At 29.2% G+C, this 20,680-nt stretch overlaps 1 protein-coding gene across 6 annotated transcripts; it reads left to right on the top strand.

Moving 5' to 3' along the window:
* The first annotated feature begins 161 nt into the window (after positions 1 to 161).
* On the top strand, positions 162 to 20,210 carry Ppat-Dpck (Bifunctional Phosphopantetheine adenylyltransferase - Dephospho-CoA kinase). Of its 6 annotated transcripts, none has more exons than XR_013025859.1 (10): positions 162 to 267; positions 1,712 to 2,420; positions 5,282 to 5,496; positions 6,038 to 6,169; positions 9,366 to 9,620; positions 13,653 to 13,737; positions 13,978 to 14,075; positions 15,311 to 15,457; positions 17,631 to 17,713; positions 18,818 to 20,210. XR_013025859.1 is itself a non-coding variant. In XM_076492517.1 (9 exons), exons 2-9 carry the CDS (start codon positions 1,757 to 1,759, stop codon positions 18,866 to 18,868), a joined length of 1,647 nt encoding a protein of 548 aa, XP_076348632.1. In that variant the 5' UTR covers positions 162 to 267; positions 1,712 to 1,756; the 3' UTR covers positions 18,869 to 20,210. The 6 variants fall into 6 exon arrangements, 3 of the variants coding, with proteins under 3 accessions (XP_076348632.1, XP_076348634.1, XP_076348633.1); XR_013025858.1 differs by having other exon boundaries at positions 17,574 to 17,713; XR_013025860.1 differs by lacking the exon at positions 6,038 to 6,169 and having other exon boundaries at positions 17,574 to 17,713.
* The last annotated feature ends 470 nt before the right edge of the window (positions 20,211 to 20,680 follow it).

The following is a 20,680-nucleotide window of genomic DNA, read 5'->3' as shown; positions in this document are numbered from 1 at the left end:
TTTAATAAATTATTTGTATTTTATTAACACTTGAAATAACTGTTTTTAGGGAATTATAACATATTTATGAACTATGTTGTAAATGTTAAATATCATGTCACTATTGGTGATGGTTTCTTCCTCAAACGTAGAAAGGCATATTTCATACAATTGCCACTAGAGGGTAATATAAATTTAGAAATCAACAAAACGAACACGTGTAATGTAAGAGGAAGTTCTACTGGTTGTTTATACTGAATATCGTGTAATTATTAATAGGATATATGGGTAATTTTTTCATTGTATTTTACTTGCTTATTGTAGTGTTACTGTGATTTTTTTAAAGTTGTTCTGACAGCGTTTAAATTACTAACTATGAAAGTCATGATTACGGTTTGGTGTATTGGATTTAATTCTGTATAACTACTAGTTGAATTTATTCATTGCTTAATAATTTCTAATCCTGCAAACAAGTAAATCTTCATAATTGTTCCAACATCGAATATCTTTTATTTCTAAGTAGCGAATTCGAAGTAAAAGCTTTCTTCGAAGTAGTATCCATATTATTAGCATGATAGTAAGAGTGTTTATATAACTTATCGTAGATATATTTATTACTTTTTAGATTTATCCTTTGGAGGTACTGATAGTTTTTCTTAGTCTCGTTATTAGAATTAGAATGATAACTGGACTATATTATATTAATAACATTACATTTTATACGTTATAAGCTAACCACTCTTATGTTGTTAACACTCCTGTTGAGTTCTAGCATGTTTTCTTCTGGTTTTTTTATTAGATCAGTATTAAATTGAGACAAAAATATACACGTGGCAGAAGTTTCTATTGTGGGAAATTTTCAGTGAATGTATAATTTTTTAGATATATATATACATTTTATTTTAGCTTGTGAACTATGTCATCAGTATATGCTATTTTTTAATTTTTTATGTCCTCAGAAATTTAAATTTTATCAATAAGAAGTAATAAAATATTTTTGATGTATTCCATCTCTTGAGGAAAAAATAAAGTACAATAATGAATAAATAAGTTGATTAAATTTAATTTTTTCAGAACCTTTAGTAATTCCTAGAGTTTGTAATTCAGTCATTTACTTATTAATATTACTTGTTCCATATTTTGTAGTATAACATTTAAAATGAGTTATTTGCTAATTGATATAAAACTTTAAAATCAACATTTTCCTGTACGTTAACTCAGTATAAAATGTCATATCTTGTTGCATTGTATGTTAGCTACTTACTCTATGAGGAAAAAGTTGTTCTGTGAAATTTAGTTGATATGATGTAGACTGTAAGTTTGAATGGAAAGAAAAAAAAATTAGTTATTTCTATAATGTAAATTTTTGGTCCACTATGTAAAATTCTGTCCATAATTAGCAGTTCAAGCAACATATAGTTGAGAAATGTTAGTGCATGTAAGATAATTATTGTTTTATACATTTTAACAAATCAAGATTTTACAAAACATTTGAATAATATAAGTAAAGCCATAATTAGAATAATGTTGAGATAAAAGACTTTTTTTTTTTTTTACTGAACAATTTGCAGCACAGAAATGGCTTTGGATGTACTGTAATTTCAGAAAATTCAACTTTCCTTATAATTTACTTTTGTGTCACCATTTTTCTCACAAATGTATTTAGTAATGAGAAGTTTGTAACTATAGGGCAATCTCAGTTTTTACCCATTTTAATATTTGACTATTCTAGGTGTGGTACATCTGTAAATAGATTTACAGAACTTCATAGATCACAATGTTTGGAACTGGATTGATGGTCTTGACAACTCCATCATTAAGACTTTTATCTCGAGTTCCAAGTTATTTGAAAGTTGCAAGTGAGCTCATTTCTAAAACGCTCTATATTAAGTTAGAGCCAGGAAAAAATCAGTTGTGGCCTCTCAATCATAGCTGTTGTAATTCAGGAGAGTTATCTGCTGTTGGAAAACTTATCCCTGCAATTTATAAGCAAGCCTCTCATTCCTGTGCAAACCTGGATGTTAGAGTTTTGCAAGGGTTCACCAAAAAAATTAAAATACAAGACCATGGCTTAATTAATTCTTTTGATGTTGTCATCACTGATTCACCTAAAGCTGTAGAAGGCTTAATTGATTATGTAAAGTACCAGTACAATAAAGAATGTGGCACTGTTCACGTACTTGACAACAAAGTGGAAGAAAACCAGAAACACACAAGCGCAATAGGGAAGCTGAGCTCTGTTGTTGGTGGTTTTGATACAGATGTCAACAAACAGAATTCCTATATTAGTTATAGTAGTTGCTGCCAAGTTTATAAGAAAGTTGTTATTGGAGGAACATTTGATAGACTTCATAATGGCCACAAGGTTTTACTCAGTCAAGCAGCACTTATTTGTTCAAATGAGTTAATAGTTGGAATAACTGATGGAGAAATGATACAAAGTAAGTGATTTTTTATAAAAAATTTGTGTTGTATTGTTTGTCCAGTAGTCAGTAGACACTTTAATGTATTTGTTGAATAGCATTTAAAATATGGGCAAAATTGTATATAATAAATAGGCTTATAAATAATATTGGAAAATGAATTGTCTTGAAAAAATTGATAATAAATTAGTTTATAAAAAAATTTATAATTAGTTCTTAACTGAAAAATAATTGTTTAAGAGCTAACATGGAACTGAGATTTTAAAGTTTAGACATATTCTTAATATATAAGTGTACATTCCAGCCACTCCATTCCACCATTCACACAAATCATCTATAGGCATTTTTAAAGCTACTGATAATTAAAGTATTTATTAATCAAACTATTCTTAATTCTTCTTCTAGACAAAAAAAAGGAAATCACAGTGTTAGGAAGGTACAGAGACAGGCTAATATAGTAATACATAGTTTAATTGACTTAAGCCATGAGAAAAGATTTAAAGTTCCTCTAGACAGAACATGAAAGAATTAGAAGAAATTTAATTTATTACTTCACAGTTATAAAAACATGACCTTAAAATAACAAGTGAAATAAATTTAAGAATTTGAACCATAGATATGTACACTTATATTGGCCAAATTATTTGTTATTTAGTATTATGAATGTATGGAATGGTTTGCCTGATGATAATTAACTTCCAATCACAGAAAGTTATGTACTTAAGAGTAAATTAAAAATTGAGACGGTAGCCAGTACAGCTAATTAAAAACATTTTTCTCACATTATTATTTATAAAGATTAGACTCATTCATTGGTTAGTTAACCATGCTGTTAACAATAATTTTGACAATAATCCATTTAATATCTTGTTTAATACGTTTAAAGTAAGGAGGCGGAGATGATTGATCAAAATGTCTTCTATCCCCTTTTGTGGTTTTTCATATGTTCTCTACTCCTATTCACTATCTGTCATGGAATCTAAAAGTATTTATAATATATTTTTTGACAGTTCAATAAAAGTGCTTGAAATAGTTTACTTTCAGGTAAATACTGTCATACATTTTATGGATGAGGAATTATTTGCTGATTAGAAAAAAAAACATTTTGTGGAGATTCTTGTTGACATGAATTATGTAATTAGAATTTTTTTACTAAAATGTACTTGTGGATGTTCCCGATAATACTAAAAGATTTTCTAGTGATGTGCAGATAAATTGCTGTAGTCATAATAGTGTAGTGCAGGGGTTCCCAACCTTTTGGCACTCGCGACTTGAAAATGTAATTGATGAAATAAAATTAATGTTATCCCAAGCTACTTCTAACAAGGCTACGCGACTCCCCTGCCAAGGCTTAGCGACCCCCTGTGGGGTCGCGACCCACCGGTTGGGAACCCCTGGTGTAGTGTATTTTGTTATTTACATGTACTCTTTTCATCCTGTCAATAACAAAGAAATTTTGGTAAAGTAATACATAGTTGAGTAGCTGAACAAGGATATCCATAACTTAAACTTATTAGAGTAAATTATTTTTGTAGAATATACACTTTTGTATCAGAGATGTGATTTTTTTTTTTATAGAAGATTGCTAAAGTTTTAAGTTCTAATAATGTATAATAGTTCTGAAAAATGTTCATGCAAGTAAATCTTACTCAGATGCTTACTTTGTTTTATTTCCCCTGTTGAAAATTTCCTTATGTTGATAAAATTATCAGTTTAATATATATATATATATTTTACATCGTAGATTTGGTTAATATAATGTAACTGTTTTTTAACTATAAAAGTGTTATAAGTTCTAACAAATAAAGATAACATATGTCAGTTCACTGCTTATTCATAAGCTTCATGAAATTGTTACATAATGTTTTTGGAAAAATACAGTTTGTATGACAAAAATATAAATTTGGGGATTCAGTACAAACTAATTTCTTTATTGTGATATCTCTCAAAATTAAAAATTATGTGAACTGTGGAAGCAGCAAAATTTATTCAGAAAGTGATAAGATAAAAAAAAATAAAATAATCATATATAAGAAATATTAAAAGTAAGTGTTGGAAACAATTTTAATCTACAAAGATAAAAATAGTGATCTCAAGTTATAATTAGACTTCTGTTGGCTGTAATAGCTTATGGAAAGAGGTTGTACAGTGCTTTAATATATGAATTAAACAAGTACCAGATATACATTATATGTTTATAGTATGTCAGATATACATACTATATATGTAAACTCTTATATGTAAACAAATAAACATTAAAAACAAACTATTACCATGCATTCATTATTCAAAATCCCAAATTAAAAGTCACAATGGTTACTGTATAAGCATTTTTTTTCCATTGTTTTGTGAACATTCTGATGTTTTCATTTTCTCATAATTTAGATAAATGTACAAGTGTTTTAACGAATTTGTTGTCTAAAGAGATTTTTTTATAACAATACAACTTTTTACTGTAGGAATTAAAAACATAAGTAATTTAGTGAATTATCAGACATGTTAATGTGTTCATTGTTTTGCATTTTTACTGATCAAACATTATGTAGTTTTGCCACATTGTCCTATGTATATCTCACAAGTATTTTAATCCAGAATCATTATTTGAATGATACAGTGTTGATTTGCCATAACACAAACTCACTGACAGTCACATGCTATAAATGTTATATAATCTTCTGAATGATTTCTAAGTATTCATACTCAAAAGTGAAAGTGTCTGCTTCATTTAACCTTTTGTCATTAATAAGTCAGTATGTTTATACATCAACAGTTGTTTTATTTTGTCTAACTACACCTCTTTAGAAAACTAGCATTGGTAGAGATTTACATGCTAGTTTAGAAGTAGAACCAACTGTATGGTTCATTTTCCTTCATTACAGAAAAGAAACTCTGGGAGTTGATTGAGCCTATAGAGAAAAGAATGACTAATCTAAGAAATTTTCTTGAAGAAATTGACCCAACATTAAGCTATCAAATTGTTCCAATTTATGATCCATTTGGACCATCTACAGAAGACCCTCTTATTGAGTGTATTGTAACCAGTGAAGAGACATTGCAGGGTGGAAAAAGAGTGAATGAAGAGAGAATGAAAAAGGTATTACATGAAGTGGGAGTGCAATATTTGACTAAAGCTACTGTACATATAATTCCCTAAGTATGTTCTGATTTATAAGAGAAGTATAAGTAATTTTGAATATTAAATTTTAACTTCAGGGTCTATTTGTTCAATAACTGAAACCTTCAGTGAATCAAAAGTCAGTTTATGAATTTAAAATGCTAAAATTAGGGATTTGATTCCCAGCAATGGAAAGAACACAGATAACCAAATGTGTGGTTTTGCACATAAATATACAAATAAAACAGTATTTGAGGCTTTCTGTCAATTGATCTATTTCTAGGAAGAATTTTACAATTATTTTCAAACAGACTATGTGACATATGCTAGTATAATGTGGCTTTTTTCACCTGTCCAAATTTTTTGGACCTGCCAACTATATTATCTTACAATTTTTAAATAGTTATTTTCAGTTGTTGAAGAGAATTAAAAATGTTTTTTTTAAGTTAGTAACTGCTTTTGAATATTGTTTCTTTAAAGTAATGTTTTTCAATCTGCATGATGAAACATTACTTTATAGGGAATGCCTACATTAAAGTTGGTTACAGTATCCATGGTAGATGATCCTTCTCATAACAGTATTGAAGAAGACAAAGTTAGCTCTTCCTCTATAAGGATGAGACTTCTGGGAACTGAGTTGAATCCACCTACTGTAAGTAGAAGACACCCTTGTCAACTGATAACATCCAAACAACTCGGTTACTTCAAGTTGAAAAATAACTTTTTATTTTGATTAGGAATCTTATGTGTAAACATAGAACTGATGGCAAATTCATGTTCAATTTGGGGCATGATAATGGGTGAAACAAAAACACAACCAAGCTAACTAATGATAGAAAATCTGCTATAAATTTCTTATCAAGGCTACAAGTATAGCTACTTGTGTGGATACCAATTTTGATTTTTGTTCCTTTAAGTTGGATGCTCAATCCTTTTTTCACATCTTGTTTTTTTCTTAATTAGACATCATAACTTTTTGTCATTACACAATTGAAAAAAAAAAGACAGCAAGTAAGAAAATGACACTTTTACAGTTACCGACATTTGCTTCAGCATTGCAGTTTTATTAATTGGAACAAACTTGTACTATACAGAACAAAACAGATTCTTCAGAATATATGGTGGTAGTTTTTCTTCTCTAAAACAGTGTTAATAACTTCCGAAATAGTAATGCCACAGAAACTACATTAACAGTTTTTTGTCATCACTCGTATACATGGTACAGCTATATCAAGCATCATTATTTAAGCTAACATCATGTAATAATGCTGAATACTTTTTAATTAGGAGGATTTCAGAAAATGTTACAAATTTGTTCTTAAAAGTTGGCAATGAATAATGAATAATAACTGTCAACCCATATGATTATTTTGAAAACTTGAGCTACTTTGCTTGGCATACCCAAACTTACTTATATATTTGCACATTATTTTACTTTACAGGTTTTCTGATCTAAACCAGCCATATTTAATCCAAATGATAAGAAACTAAAAACAGTCCACTTTTAAGTGAAGCTATAGTGAAATTTTTATACTAATATCTCATTATTTTTTGCATAGGCATGCACAAAAAGTTTGGTCAAAATTGAATGGTTTTTCATTGAATAACTTTACACACATGGTTCATATTTAGACCAAAATTAACACCTTATTGTAGGTTGTAAGGATCCATTGATGTGCCAAATTCGAAAACAATTCAATATGTTGTGCTATCAAATTATGTTTCTGTACTTTTGGTGTAAAGAAATAAAGAAAAGAAATAGGAAGAAATTCGGTGAAGAATGGAGATTTTTTATTGTGTGTTTCTTATTGTATTGCCCTAAAGTTTGGTAATTGAAGTAAGAGTCCAGAAGAGCATACATGCATTGATAATATGTGATATTTTTGATTAGCTCAGTCCAGTTCACACAAAGTGGAATGTCATTAAACTGTTATTCCTGTTAATAAGATACAGTACATTCTGCAGATTATTTTAGAGACATGACACATACTGTATGTCGTAATGAGATTAAACAAACATAGGCTCAAGTGTATAGTTTGAGCAGTTCTTAGTGTATTGCCCTAAATTTTGGTATGTGAAGTAAGAGTCTAGTGTTATATCACAAGAACAATTTTTGTGATATCATTCTAACAAATTAGTATTACTTAAATTATTACTTTTCACAAAAGATAATTAGTATAATCTGTTGTAGGAGAGAATAATCTATCTTCACTTTAAAGTACAGAATATGAACACAATCAGTAGTGTTACAGGCTAATTTTAATAAAGAGTCTGCATTATTAGCAGTATTAGTCTAAAAATAACTTTTGAGCACATTTTCATTTCTGTTTATCAGTTTGATGAAAGTAAACATTGATGTACTGAAAGTTTATTTCTGGATTAATAAAAATTAACACAAACAAAATAAAACCATGAAGAAATACAAAACAACTTGTTACAAATTGTTTTCTCAAATTTTGGAAAATTTGTACACATTTCTATCCATCTTACATCATGTACAGTTTTCTACAAACACACTCCTTTCTAATTTTTCATTTCAAAAAATGTTTAAGACTATCTAATAACCCAGTTTGATATTTTAACATTTGGTTTTACTTCTGTATGTTGAATCATATATTCTTACATAAAGATGTATCTTGATTCATATTGTAACAGATTTAATATTATTTTAGTATATATATGTGTTTTAGTTTAATAAATATTTAGAAAGGTACGTAACTTGTGTTTTAAATACATATTGCTCAAGTCATACCTCTTCTTTAAATGTGTAGAATATTTTCTAGAGTAAGAATCAACAATATATGTTCTATGAAAGCACTCGCATATCTTCATATGTTGTGGAGACAGTTGAATAATATTGTTAGTCTGCTACAGTTAATATACTATAAGCCTCAGAAGCTGTAACTGTGATAAACGCTTATTAATCAGAAAACTATAGACATTTGACCAGGGACATTTATATACTTCAAATGTTATGAACCATTCAGTTTGAGAAAACTAATTTTGGACATTATTATTTTTATGAGAAGCTTAAATATATATCTTTCTGTGTAAAAATTAAGCTTGTAAATTGCATTAGGCCAAACAAGAATAGAGCCTAGCATTCCTGTCAAGAGAATTGTACAGTGGTGTATCAAGTCAGAATTAATTCACTCATAGTAGATCTGGACTGTTGATAAAATATTCAGTTCTAAACCAGATAAAAGACTGAATTTTGTTTGTGAGTTTCTAAAACTTTTGTATATAAATAATTATGTTTAATAACTATTACTATAAATTGTATTGTTGTTTGTATATTAACATATATTTGTGTTAAGAAAAAATTGTATCGATCTTGTTGGCAAATATTGTAAATTTAATACATATCAACATTTAATTAACTTCTAGATAAAATTAAAATTTCTGGTTATTTGAAATCGTAATACATAACATAATAAATCAGAGACTCATCTGAGATAAAGTATGATATGTAACAATATTAAATAGTAAAAAGGGGGCTCTGTCTGTATAATTAATGTTTATATCATTAGCATCTTTTAAAACCAGATAAAAGCATATGAAGCTCTTCTGAATTTCTTTTTGTACCATTTCATTGGCTAGATAGACTGATAAAAGTACCTGATATTGTTCAAAACTGCAATTAGTTCCTTGTTAGTAATGGGATGGTATTTATTATCCATTGGGAACATATTACAGGTTTTATCTTGTTTTAAGCTGTTGATGTTCATATTAAAATAATACAAACTCATTTACAGCTGGATAGAATATTTTTGATGTGTTTTATTCTGATCACTAGGAGGTTAAAAGAAATATCATTGATATACAATATGTATAAAATTATTTTTCAGCCAAAACCTCGTTTACCCATCAGGCCTTACCTTATTGGCTTGACGGGAAGCATAGCAAGTGGAAAGTCCTCCATTTCCAAACGGTTAGAAAAGCTGGGAGCTGCTGTAATAAACAGTGATAAACTTGCCCATCGAAGTTATGAGTGTGGAAGAGAAGCATACAGGAATATAGTTTCTGAGTTTGGTGAAGAGATCTTAAATACAGACAAAAGCATAAACAGAAAACTTCTTGCTGCAAAGGTGTTTGCAAATGAGGTGATTGTTCCATAAAAATACCAAAACAACTAATATGATAATTTCTACAAGCTTCAATTGTTTCTTTATTTGAAAGTTATGTTTAAAGTAGGAAGAGATTTCATTGATTATTAGTAACTTCTGATTAAAGCAAACAACCTAGCTAGAGCAAAACTGAAAATCAACCTGGAAATGAGTATAGTGAATTAAATGTACTTTTCATAGATTCTTGCTTATAAAGGTTAGAATGCATTGTTTTATCAGTTGTATACTTTCACTGTTTAATGTAATTCTGATATAATATCTTAGCTCTCTCTCAAAAAAACTATCTTTACTTATACTGCCGTTTGTTGGCACAAATTTTCACTTGTCAATAGTCTTGATACTTCTATTTACCTTCACATATGTTAATGTGAGATATCTGCATACTTATATGCAAATGATTATGCAGCAACCCTCCATCAATAGGAAGTGGAACACTACCAATATTGTAACTTGCAGCTAATTAACCTTGAAAGCTTGGCGTGATCAGGTGGTTAGGGTACTTACTCTGAGGACTGTGAATTTGAATACCTGTCTCATCGAATATGCTTGCTTTTTCAGCCAGGGGGCATTACAATGTTATGGCCAATCCCATTATTCATTGGTATAATAGTAGCTCAAGGACTTTTTTTTTTTTACTGTCAACTCCATTTCTTATGTATACACAATTCCATATGGCTTCTACCTCAGTGGCTGATTTGTCTGTCACTTCAACAGCGTTTGAGCATGTTATCGGCTTGGGAGGTAACAACTAGTTTGTCAGGAGTTGGATAAATTTTTATGGATTTCTGAGCACCTGCTGACTGTCCTTTTATATTTTGTACTGCTTTGCTTCTGCATGACGATGAGAAATTGAGCTGCTTAGTTCCTTCTCCTATCTATGCCTCCCAATTTTATATCACTTCAGGGAAGATATTCAGACCTCCTTTTCTTTAAGTAGACTTATTAAATCAGATAGAATATGTTTTGTCATTAACTCCCATTTCTTTCCACTCTATTTTTGCCCTTCTCTTTAACAAACTGTGAGGTCAGTTTTAGTATTCCCTAAACATCTAGGGTTACTGAGGTTCTGAGTGTAGTTTAGGAAACCAGTTGCTTTTGAGGGTGCATTCACCTCACTCTCCACATACTGTAGATGATCCTGCTCTGGCATGTTGTTCTGACTTTCCTCCTTAGGCTTGCAGAGTTTGGTGTAGCCTGTTACTTGGTGGGGATTAAAATCTCTTAATTTGGTTTTGACTATGGTACTTTTGTTTTGTGCTAAGCAATTTGTTTTTTATTTATCATGTTTCTGCCCTTTTGGTAACATATTACTAATGGGTGAAGAGCATATCTGTTTCAGAAGTCATGTTATTTCCCACATGTGTGTTGTTTTTACCTCCTGCTCACACCCCATGATTTTTCTTTGGGTGCTTTATAAAGAGGAATCATGTTCTCCCAAGTGGTGGTAAGATATTGTTTCAGAAGTTAACGTTTTCCTAAAATGAAAATGTAATTTTGATAGATACTAACTTCTTCCCACATTTCCTACCCATCTGCCCTATTTTTGGTGTGGTCTGTGTGATCATGAGTTAGTGTTGTACTCATGATGATAGAGGGCTACTGCATAATTATTTGCATGTTAGTATACAGATATCTTATGTGAAAGCAAATGAGGGTATTAAGGCTAGTGACAAGCAAACATTGTCAAGAAGGTAAGTATCCATTGAAAATACATTTTCAATTTAGGAAATTGTTAACTTTTGGCCATGAACCCAATAATATCTTTCAAAATTTGTCTAGCTTAGATTTACATCAGTCCTAAGTACACATATTGAACTTACAATATAAAACAATCTCTAAAATAAAAGTATGGTAACTAAAATGAAAATAATAATATTAGATACATTAAAACATTATAACCAATATTCTTAATGGAAGTAAGAGTGAAAAAATATAGTATAACTAACAGAACACACAAGCTCTAGCTGTTGTCTTCAAACAGTATGATAGGTTTAGTGTTGGGTGACATCACTTATAAATCGTTAATTTAGGCATTTACTAATTGTAAATTTTTGAGACATTTAAAAATATATGTCAGACATCTGAGAGAAAATGTTAAATATAGTTCAATCTTTACCTTATGAAGAATCCATATCAAATGCATTACACAGAGCAGCCTTCTATGAAAGGCTAGATCATGCTGATTAAATATAGTGAGTAATTATATCATAACTGTGAGTTATTAATTTGTTCATTTTTGTTTGTGAACCATTGAATTTTTTAATCTTTCAGTCTACAGTGGGAAATATGGCTTTAAAACACAGAAATATAATAATTTGGAGGACAGTCATCACTAAATATACTGTATTGTGCAAAACCTTTAATAGGTACTTGCTATAATTCTCATCACTTGTGAAATTCCTTGGATTTTGTTTCTGAGCACACATTTAATATATTCTAAGTTAAACAGGATAAAAAAATGTGTGGATTCCTCTAGGATTTTTTTAAATACTGACTATGAGAAAATGTTTTTGCTCTTTCTTTTTTTATTGAATTTTAACATACAAAAAAACTAAGACTGCAATTAAAATTTTCAGTTAACTTGGGATCATGTAAGAGAAAAGTTATCTGATCTAATGACTAATTTATTATCGTTATTTTACATTAATAGTAATTTTACCTGATACATGTCTTTACATTGTCTCTCCTGTTTTTATCCTATATGCTAGCAACAAATTATCAGTAGATTTTCATCATCATATGATTTTATGTTGGCCCATTCAAGATATTGGTATACCTTTACGTATTCTTCACATTTATTGATTAGATTGAATAATTAAATACGTAGCACATGTATTAATTACAGTGAATAATTCAATACCTACATTTCATATTTTACATTTATGTTTGTCTCTCTTTCCATTTATAACTGGAGTAGTTTTCCAGTCATCACTGTATCTTGGCAACACAGAATCATGAAGTGAATCTTGTTTTAATTTTTGTAACATTTTTAATTATTGTAAATCTTCTCCCTTGTGAAGAGGGTTCTTGTTTCTAAAAATAGTTGGATGAAACTACTATTGCTCCTTTCCAGATTTAATATTTGTAGTGAGACTTACCATCTAATGTGTCAGAAAGGGTGTGTCTCGAAGCTGAAGATGTGTTATTCCGTAATCACATGATTGAATATGTTTATACTTCTCACATATTCTAAGAATGTTAGAGTATAGAGATCTCATTTACCAATGTTGAGCATTCCAGGTTGAATAAAGTACTGTAAAATTAAAATTGTACTATGTTTTCACAAGGTAAAGAAAGGTAATTCTCTATTATTAAAATAGTAATAACAAAGTTAGTTTTGTATTAAAGGTTTTGCACCCCAGTGGCACAGTGGTATGTCTGCAGACTTTAATTGCTAAAAAGTAGGTTTTGATACTTGTGGTGGGCATAGCACAGATAGCCCTTTGTCTAGCTTTGTGCTTAATTACAAACAACAACATTAAAAGTATTTGTTTTTCTAAAGCACAGAACGTGTTATTCTTTCAAAAGTATTTCATGTATTGTAAAAAGAAAACAAACTATGCAATGTAGCATTAAGGTATAAAAGGTGTAAGATTTAAAGAAGTCTCATAGCTTTAGAAGAATTAATAAAAATTGTTGCATTAAAAAGTTATTTTTAATTTTATTTTATGATGAGGTTTTTGGATACTTTCTCATGGTAAAAATTTGAAATTGTTGAAAAGACCTGAATCTATTGAATTCTTATACTTGTAATTTTTAGGTTTTGAAAAACAAATAGTTTTTATTTGTATGAAGATAAAGGAACTACTAAAAATTAGAGCTGGTTAAAAAAAACAGTATTTTACAAGTGTACAGGATTAACACAATACATATAACCCAGTATCTTGGTTGTTTTACAATCTTTGAAGGTTTCTTGTTTTCTTACTTCATAATAATGTAATAAATTGTATTATGAATTTGAGATACATTTTTTATAGAAAATAAATGTAAGTAAATATTATATTACAGGATAGGAGAAAGAGATTAAATGAAATAGTTTGGCCAGAAGTGGCTAAATTAATTGAAGAAGAAATTCACAAGCTTGCTATCCAAGGTATGTATTTTTTAAGTAATTGCCATAGCAAATTTAAAGTGCTACACAAAAATTATTTGCTGCAATTTTTGAAGTTTGTGTTGGTACATGTAATTATTTACTTACTTCCAATATAAACCATTTGCATCTATATGTACAAGAGCCTTTTAGGTTATGATAATGGTGCATGTTGTGTGATATTTACAAAATGTCTACATAAAATGCAATTCTTATCTAAAAGTGCATGCTTTACTTTTTCAGGAGCAGAAGTAATTATTTTGGAGGTAGTATTACTATTTGAAGCTGGTTGGCAAGATAAATTTCACCAAGTATGGATTACAATTATTCCAGAAGAAGAGGTATGCATAAGACATGTACATTATAAAGTAAATGTTGCTTGTGCATGGAATATTTTAAAACTTCTTTAATGTAAAAAATACCTGAAATTTTGTGCATGTCACATTCTAAAGGTTTTGTATCAAATTTGTGTTGCCTATTTTTTCTTCTTAAAAACAAAATGTTAAACAATTTTTACCTTATTACAAGTTACAGCTAAAAAATAAGGAAGAACATTTTTTTGAACAGATATGAAATTTATAGTCACTGGTTTGATAATTCTCAAATACACAGTTTTAATGGCTTTTTCTTTTTATAACTAGTAGGGTGAGAAAATTTTAAATACAACCTTATTTCCTTCTTTTTATTGATCAAGTTAAATGATATCAAACATTTATTACTTTTTGTTGAGTCATAGGCTAGTATTGACATACATGCATACATACATATATATAACCATTTAATGCATTTCAGTTCTTTGTTAGTCATTTCTAGTCACAACAGGTTATATTATTAATATAACCAAGAATGGAAATGCATTAAATCATTTTAAATTCATTATTACTTAATAGTGCTTATTTAAATTGCCCATCAGCGATAGTAATAACTGATATTTATTTGAGCTGTTTATCTATCTATCCATATATTTTTATATAATTCTCGAATACTAAACCATTAATTATGTTTTATATAAATACTTTCAGGTAAGAAAGATTAATAAAGATGGTGTTAGTCAGCATAATGTATGTTTAATTTTGGAACACCCATAAATAAAGACATTTTTAAATTATTTTTATGATACTGAAAGATGAAAGTAAATAAGTACAATATTGTTTGTGAAATAAAGGTAATTGTTTATTTCACTTTTCTAGTAGCATACTAAAATATCAAGCATGTTGATTTTGAATAAATGATGCATATATTTCTAAAACGTTTGTGTGGAATAAAATCATTAATACTTTGAACAAAATTTCATAACTTATGACCTTTTCAAATATTTTATAAAATATATTAAATTTGTTGAAAGTTGTTACATGAAGAATATATGGTATGGTAATTTTGAGACTTATGGTTAGCATATTAGTCTATTATTGCAGTTGTTTTTATATATTTCAATGTCTTTCATGGTATGGTATGTTTCAAGAATTCACTTTTCTAAGACTAATTTTAATTAAGTTGTAAAAGTATTGATTTTATTATACAGTTGCAAATAAAGTTTATGAAGTTTAAGAAAATAAATTTATGCTTTATACTGAAGGCTATAAGAAGGGTTGAAGAGAGAGACAAGTTACCTAAAGAGCAGATTATTCAAAGGATTCATTCTCAGATATCCAATACTGAGAGAGTGGCTGGAGCAAACATTGTTTTTTCCACATTGTGGGAGCCTGAGTATACACAATTGCAAGTAAGTTGCAAAGTGTAGAGGTTGATGCACATATAATGGTTTCATGTGTATTAGTATAGCTAATTGTACTTTAAATATTCCAAAGTATATTAATCTTAAACTGACTAAATCTAGTGTGATTATAATTAATCCCCCCCAAAAATGTTAATCTTCTAGAAGTAAACATATAGCCATATACTACAAGAGACAGTTGATAATGTTTCATATAATACTCCATAATATCTTTTTTTTTTTTTTTTTTTTTCAGGAATATTATGATTTTGTTCTAACTGTCTCTGTTATGTATAATTTTTTAAAATTCATTGATCAACCAGAATGTTTATTCTGGGAATGTACATTTATATGCTTTATCAATTGTGCAACTTCAAGACACAGGGGAATCTAGAATAATTAGTGCTATTTTGTATTAAAATAATAATATTTGTATAAACAGGAAATGGATGCTGTTTATAAAACTTACAACAGTAGTTCCCAAATGCTTATCTCTGATAACACCCTTGCTGCCTCATTCTTTGAGAACAAAGCCACACTAGGATATATGTTGTGTTCACCGTAGGGGAAATACTGCTGTCTGATCAGAGAATTCTGCCACATGGAATATTTTTATGCTCTTACTTATTCTTTGTTTAATGAAACTTTTTTGACACTCCTAGCAACTTGTCAACACAGACAAGGTACTTTTACCATAAGACAAGAATGAATGATGTATTGTGATAAAAGGTTTTACAACTGATGCTTTTCTGAGTCACATGTATAATGGTAATTGCACTTGACATTTTTTTTATGTTTTTAAACTAAACTTATTGTATATGTGTGTGTTTTATGTATAAATAAAGATATAAACATATGCATAACATATTCAGTGTCTATGAATGCAGAAAATGTATAAAAATATCTCTAAATGAAAATGGCAGATTAGCATGATACTTAAGATTATAACTTGAGAACATCCTGGAAGTCTTTTACATATTTTTGGATAGGTAGTACTGCAATAACAAAATTTTTGTACACTTGCATATTGACACTAATTGTAGTCTGAAGACAAGGTACAAAGTCACACAATGTGTTCATTGTTTACTAGTGTTCTTATGCATTCCATAACCTTGCCAGTGGTTGCTTTATACATCACTGAAAAAAATTATTGTAACCTCTATTTCTTTTATGACAGTTATATCAAATAGGCCATCACAGGCCTTTCAGATAACCCCTATTGCAGTTGTGTAATGACCTGTTTTATTAGTTCACTCAGTTACAAGAACTTAAGCTGTGAAAATATTTACATTTTCAGTTGTAGTACCAGCTCTTTAGAAATATGTCAAGGAATCCCATTGTGTCTCATGTTCTAATCTCATGGTGACACACCTTTCTTGGGGTCTGGCAAGGCCAGGTAGTTGGGGTGCTCACCTTGTAATCTATGAGCCATGGTTTCAAACTTTCGTCCCACCAGACGTGCTCATTCTTTCAACCACGAGGCCATTGTAATGTGATAGTTAATTCCACTACTTATTAGCAAAAAGGTAGCCTAAAATGTGGTGGTAGGTGGTAATGACTATTTGCATTCCCTCTAGTCTTTCACTGCTAAATTAGGGATGGCTAGCACAGATAGCCCTTGTGCAGCTTTGCATGAAATTAAAAAAAATTAAATGCCTTTTGTGTGAAGTGTAGTTATGTGTAGTATGTAAAGTTTTTGTATGCAGGTTGTAATTTTACTGCATACAAAATCATATTTATTATAATTTTTCTGTATTTCTGTTTGTACATCACTTGCATTTATCCATTATACTTCTGCATATTTTTCTGTTTCAGTCCTAGTCAGTGCTAGCTGTGAGGAGTATGTTGCAGCTTTACAAAAGGATTTAGATCATTTAGTGAGTGGGATGAATAAATGACGCATGGATTTTAAATATAATAAAGACAAGATAATGTATGTGGGTTATCATAATTTGAGTTATATGCATAATGTGAATGGAAATAACCTTAACAGTGTTATGGGTAATCAGTTTCTTAAGCCATTCAAGCAATGTGCTTTTGCTAGTTGTAGGGAAAGTAGGGTTTTAGGCTGTACCTGCAGAAATACTGAATACAAGTCTAAAGAGGTTATAATTTCTTCGTATAGGTCACTGTTTAGGCCACATTTGAAGTATTGTGCTAAGTCTTGGATTCCTTACTTTAGGAAGGATATTGAATTGTTAGAAAGGATTCAGAGGAAGGATACAAGAACAGTGCTTGGGATGGAGGGGTTGCCACAAAGGAAAAGTTAAGATCTTTGAAATTATTTTCTCTTGAAGAATGAAGAGTTAGGAGGGATATGATTGAGGTGTTTAAGATTGTTAAGGGAATTGATAGTATTGATGCATCATCATTTTTCATACTTAATACTGAGAGAGTGTCCACAGGAATGGTAGGGCTAGGGGACATAAATATAAATTTTGATAAGGTAGGAATTGTCTTCAGCTACGAGTTTTATTCTTATAACAAGGTGGTTGGATTTTGGAATGGGTTGCCTTTAGATATTGTGGAGGCAGTAAATTTAAGTGTTTAAGATTAAACTTGTAAAACTTGGTAACTATATGAATGATAAGAATTGGCTTTCAGTTTCATTTTATTAATAGTTTTAGTTTAGTTTAGAGGATAGTACAGCCTAGATGGACCAGTAAGTGTTTTGTTAACCTTAATCATTATATGAACTACATTTTATTATTACTAAATTACTTGTTAGTGCTATATCCATGGCCCTAAGAGACTAGTGTCTTTCATTTTAATAAGTTTTCTATACTTATAGCTGAAATACATTTTGTGTTTTGGGTAATGGAATGCTTTATATGTGGCAAAAACATTTTTTGATATATTTATGGCAAAGAGAGTAATAAAAAATACAAAACTAAGTCTAAGTTACAGAACTACATTAAATACACCAAAGTAAAATACAAATTTCAGTTTCAAACATTTAGATTCATTATCATTATTGTGAATTTTGTATATATTAAAATATCAAACTACAGAAAGGGTTTTAAGATATTGTTTATTGAAATCAGTTTTAAAATTAAAGAAATTCATCCTTAGTGGCTAACTGTATGCCTGCAGGCTTTTAATGTTAAAATTTGGGTTTATGAGTGGAGGGCAGAGCACAGATAGCCGATTATGAAGTTTTACACTTGACAACAACCACACAAAAGATTTGAGTAGAATTTCATGTAGTTCAGATATAAAAGATAATTTATTATATCTTGTTCATTTCAGAAACCTATAGTAAATGATAAGAATTTAAATTATTTTTGTCTTATATATATAACTGTCATATTTTATATTGTACAATTACTTTTTCATCTTGACAGCAGTTTTTTGTTGTTGTTTGCACAGGTGGAAAAGGCTTGGAAGACTCTTCAAAGGCGCCTTAAGGAGCAAGTATAAGTTGTTTAGATAATGGGGTTAAAGAAAATAGTTTTTAATTAACTAAAAACTGAAAAATATCAGAGCTATGTAGAAATTTTGTTTTGATTCAGTTTTAAACTGAAAATCATATATATTGTTAAATTGTAACTCTGTAGAAAATGTACAATTGAGACTGTTGTTTCTGTTTTAATAACAGTGCTAAAATGTAGTATATTTTGAAAATTTCAAACTTGCTTTTGTGGACTTTAAGGTGCTTTTAATTATCAAATCATTCTCTTTTTCTTTTTTTTTTAACAGATGTAATATGTTTTCCAAACTACTTTTAAAATGAACACAGTATGATATTGATTGACAGTTATTATCTTTGTCATAGTATAAAATATCTACAATCTAGCAAGTAATGATATTATACAATATATATTTTAGAAGTGAAGTTTAGTGAAGAAATAGTATATATTAAAAACTATTTTTGATTATGTTATTATTAATATGGACATGAACTATTCCATCTCTTAGTTGTTTTTTTTTACTTAAGCCTATATTTTTACATATGAAGAGCAATTTGCATTTCTATTTATTCATCTACCCAAATTTCTAAATGAGCACAATTAATACCTTTGTCATTCATTGGCAACTCTGATTTGCTTCTAATAGCCAACATCGAGGTCATAGTTAACTACAATAAGATATTTTGAGGTAAAAACATAAAACCAAGTATTTTCTAGGTCTATATATGTTATAATTAGTCTTATGAGTTAGAAAATCAGAATATTGTATCAGTATTATACAGGGTATAAATGTACCACTTGCTATCACCAAATGTACTTAATTTCTTACTTACTAGAACTGAGTATTTTAAACAGCCAAATATACCATTTGTGGTTGATCAAGATATTTGACAAGTATAATAGCCCACATATGGAAATGCTCAAATTCCACTCAGGTCTTCTATATCATAGTTATGTATAACATAAATCATGAAGACCCTTTTTTGTACATGCAAGGATTGTCTCTAAAAAATTGTTCCTCCAAAACTCTGTCTAAAAAATTGTGCACACAAATTTCTTTTGATTCTTCAGTCAAAAAATAGAAACCTAAGCCAAAAGGAAACCCCTGAAGATATTTATTACAAATAAAAAAGGATAGAAACCCATAGGGGTTATAATTAGGCAGACCATTTTTAATGAAAGTTCTGAAATTAAAGGCTTCTCTGCTATTGGACATCATGAAAGTTTCTTCAACTACACAGAATGTTGTGATGAATGATGATGTATTTTGCTTTATTTTTTTTGAAGTCATGAAGTTGTAATAACAAAGAAAAATTGAGAAGTACAATAAAGCTCTATGGAACTAACTCATATTTCATTTTAATGGTCCTTTACTTGAAAAGTTATCTTTATAAATAAAAATACAACAAGAAACCCATTATTCATTACTACAAATAACTGTATACTATAGCTAAAATATTTCAGAAGTGATGTAATTAATAGTTATACTATTTAAAAATTTTGTAACTTGTTATGAGAGAGTTTTGATTTATACAGATATATTACTTTGTAAAAGCTAAGAGAAGACTGATAGTTTGTTGTATGTGCCCTTAGTGGATAAAATGCGGAACTACATATGTCTAAGTTCGAACAGCAACTAATGTAATATAAGCTTTTGAAAAAAAGTAGGTGATATTGCAAATGCATATAGACTTTTTTAATAAATATTGGCCATGATATATTGAAAAATTTCACAGTTAGAAATTAAGCATGTAATGTTGGTCAATCAAGAAGTTAAGTGAATGCTTGAAGTTACTTTTGAGGACCATGTATGTGTGAGGAA

The sequence above is a fragment of the Tachypleus tridentatus genome, chromosome 3, assembly GCF_004210375.1.
Source record: "Tachypleus tridentatus isolate NWPU-2018 chromosome 3, ASM421037v1, whole genome shotgun sequence".
Classification (NCBI taxonomy): domain Eukaryota; kingdom Metazoa; phylum Arthropoda; class Merostomata; order Xiphosura; family Limulidae; genus Tachypleus; species Tachypleus tridentatus.
Note: the sequence above shows the minus strand (reverse complement) of the source record. Positions and strands in the feature narration are given on the sequence as shown.

What these genes read in the sequence shown, in the direction of transcription:
- Ppat-Dpck (XM_076492517.1), top strand. Translation starts at nt 1,757, where the DNA reads ATGTTTGGAACTGGATTGATGGTCTTGACAACTCCATCATTAAGACTT. An exon ending in CTGAGTTGAATCCACCTACT is followed by an intron (nt 6,170 to 9,365) that starts GTAAGTAGAAGA and finishes ATTATTTTTCAG; the next exon opens with CCAAAACCTCGTTTACCCAT. An exon ending in CAATTATTCCAGAAGAAGAG is followed by an intron (nt 14,076 to 15,310) that starts GTATGCATAAGA and finishes TTTATACTGAAG; the next exon opens with GCTATAAGAAGGGTTGAAGA.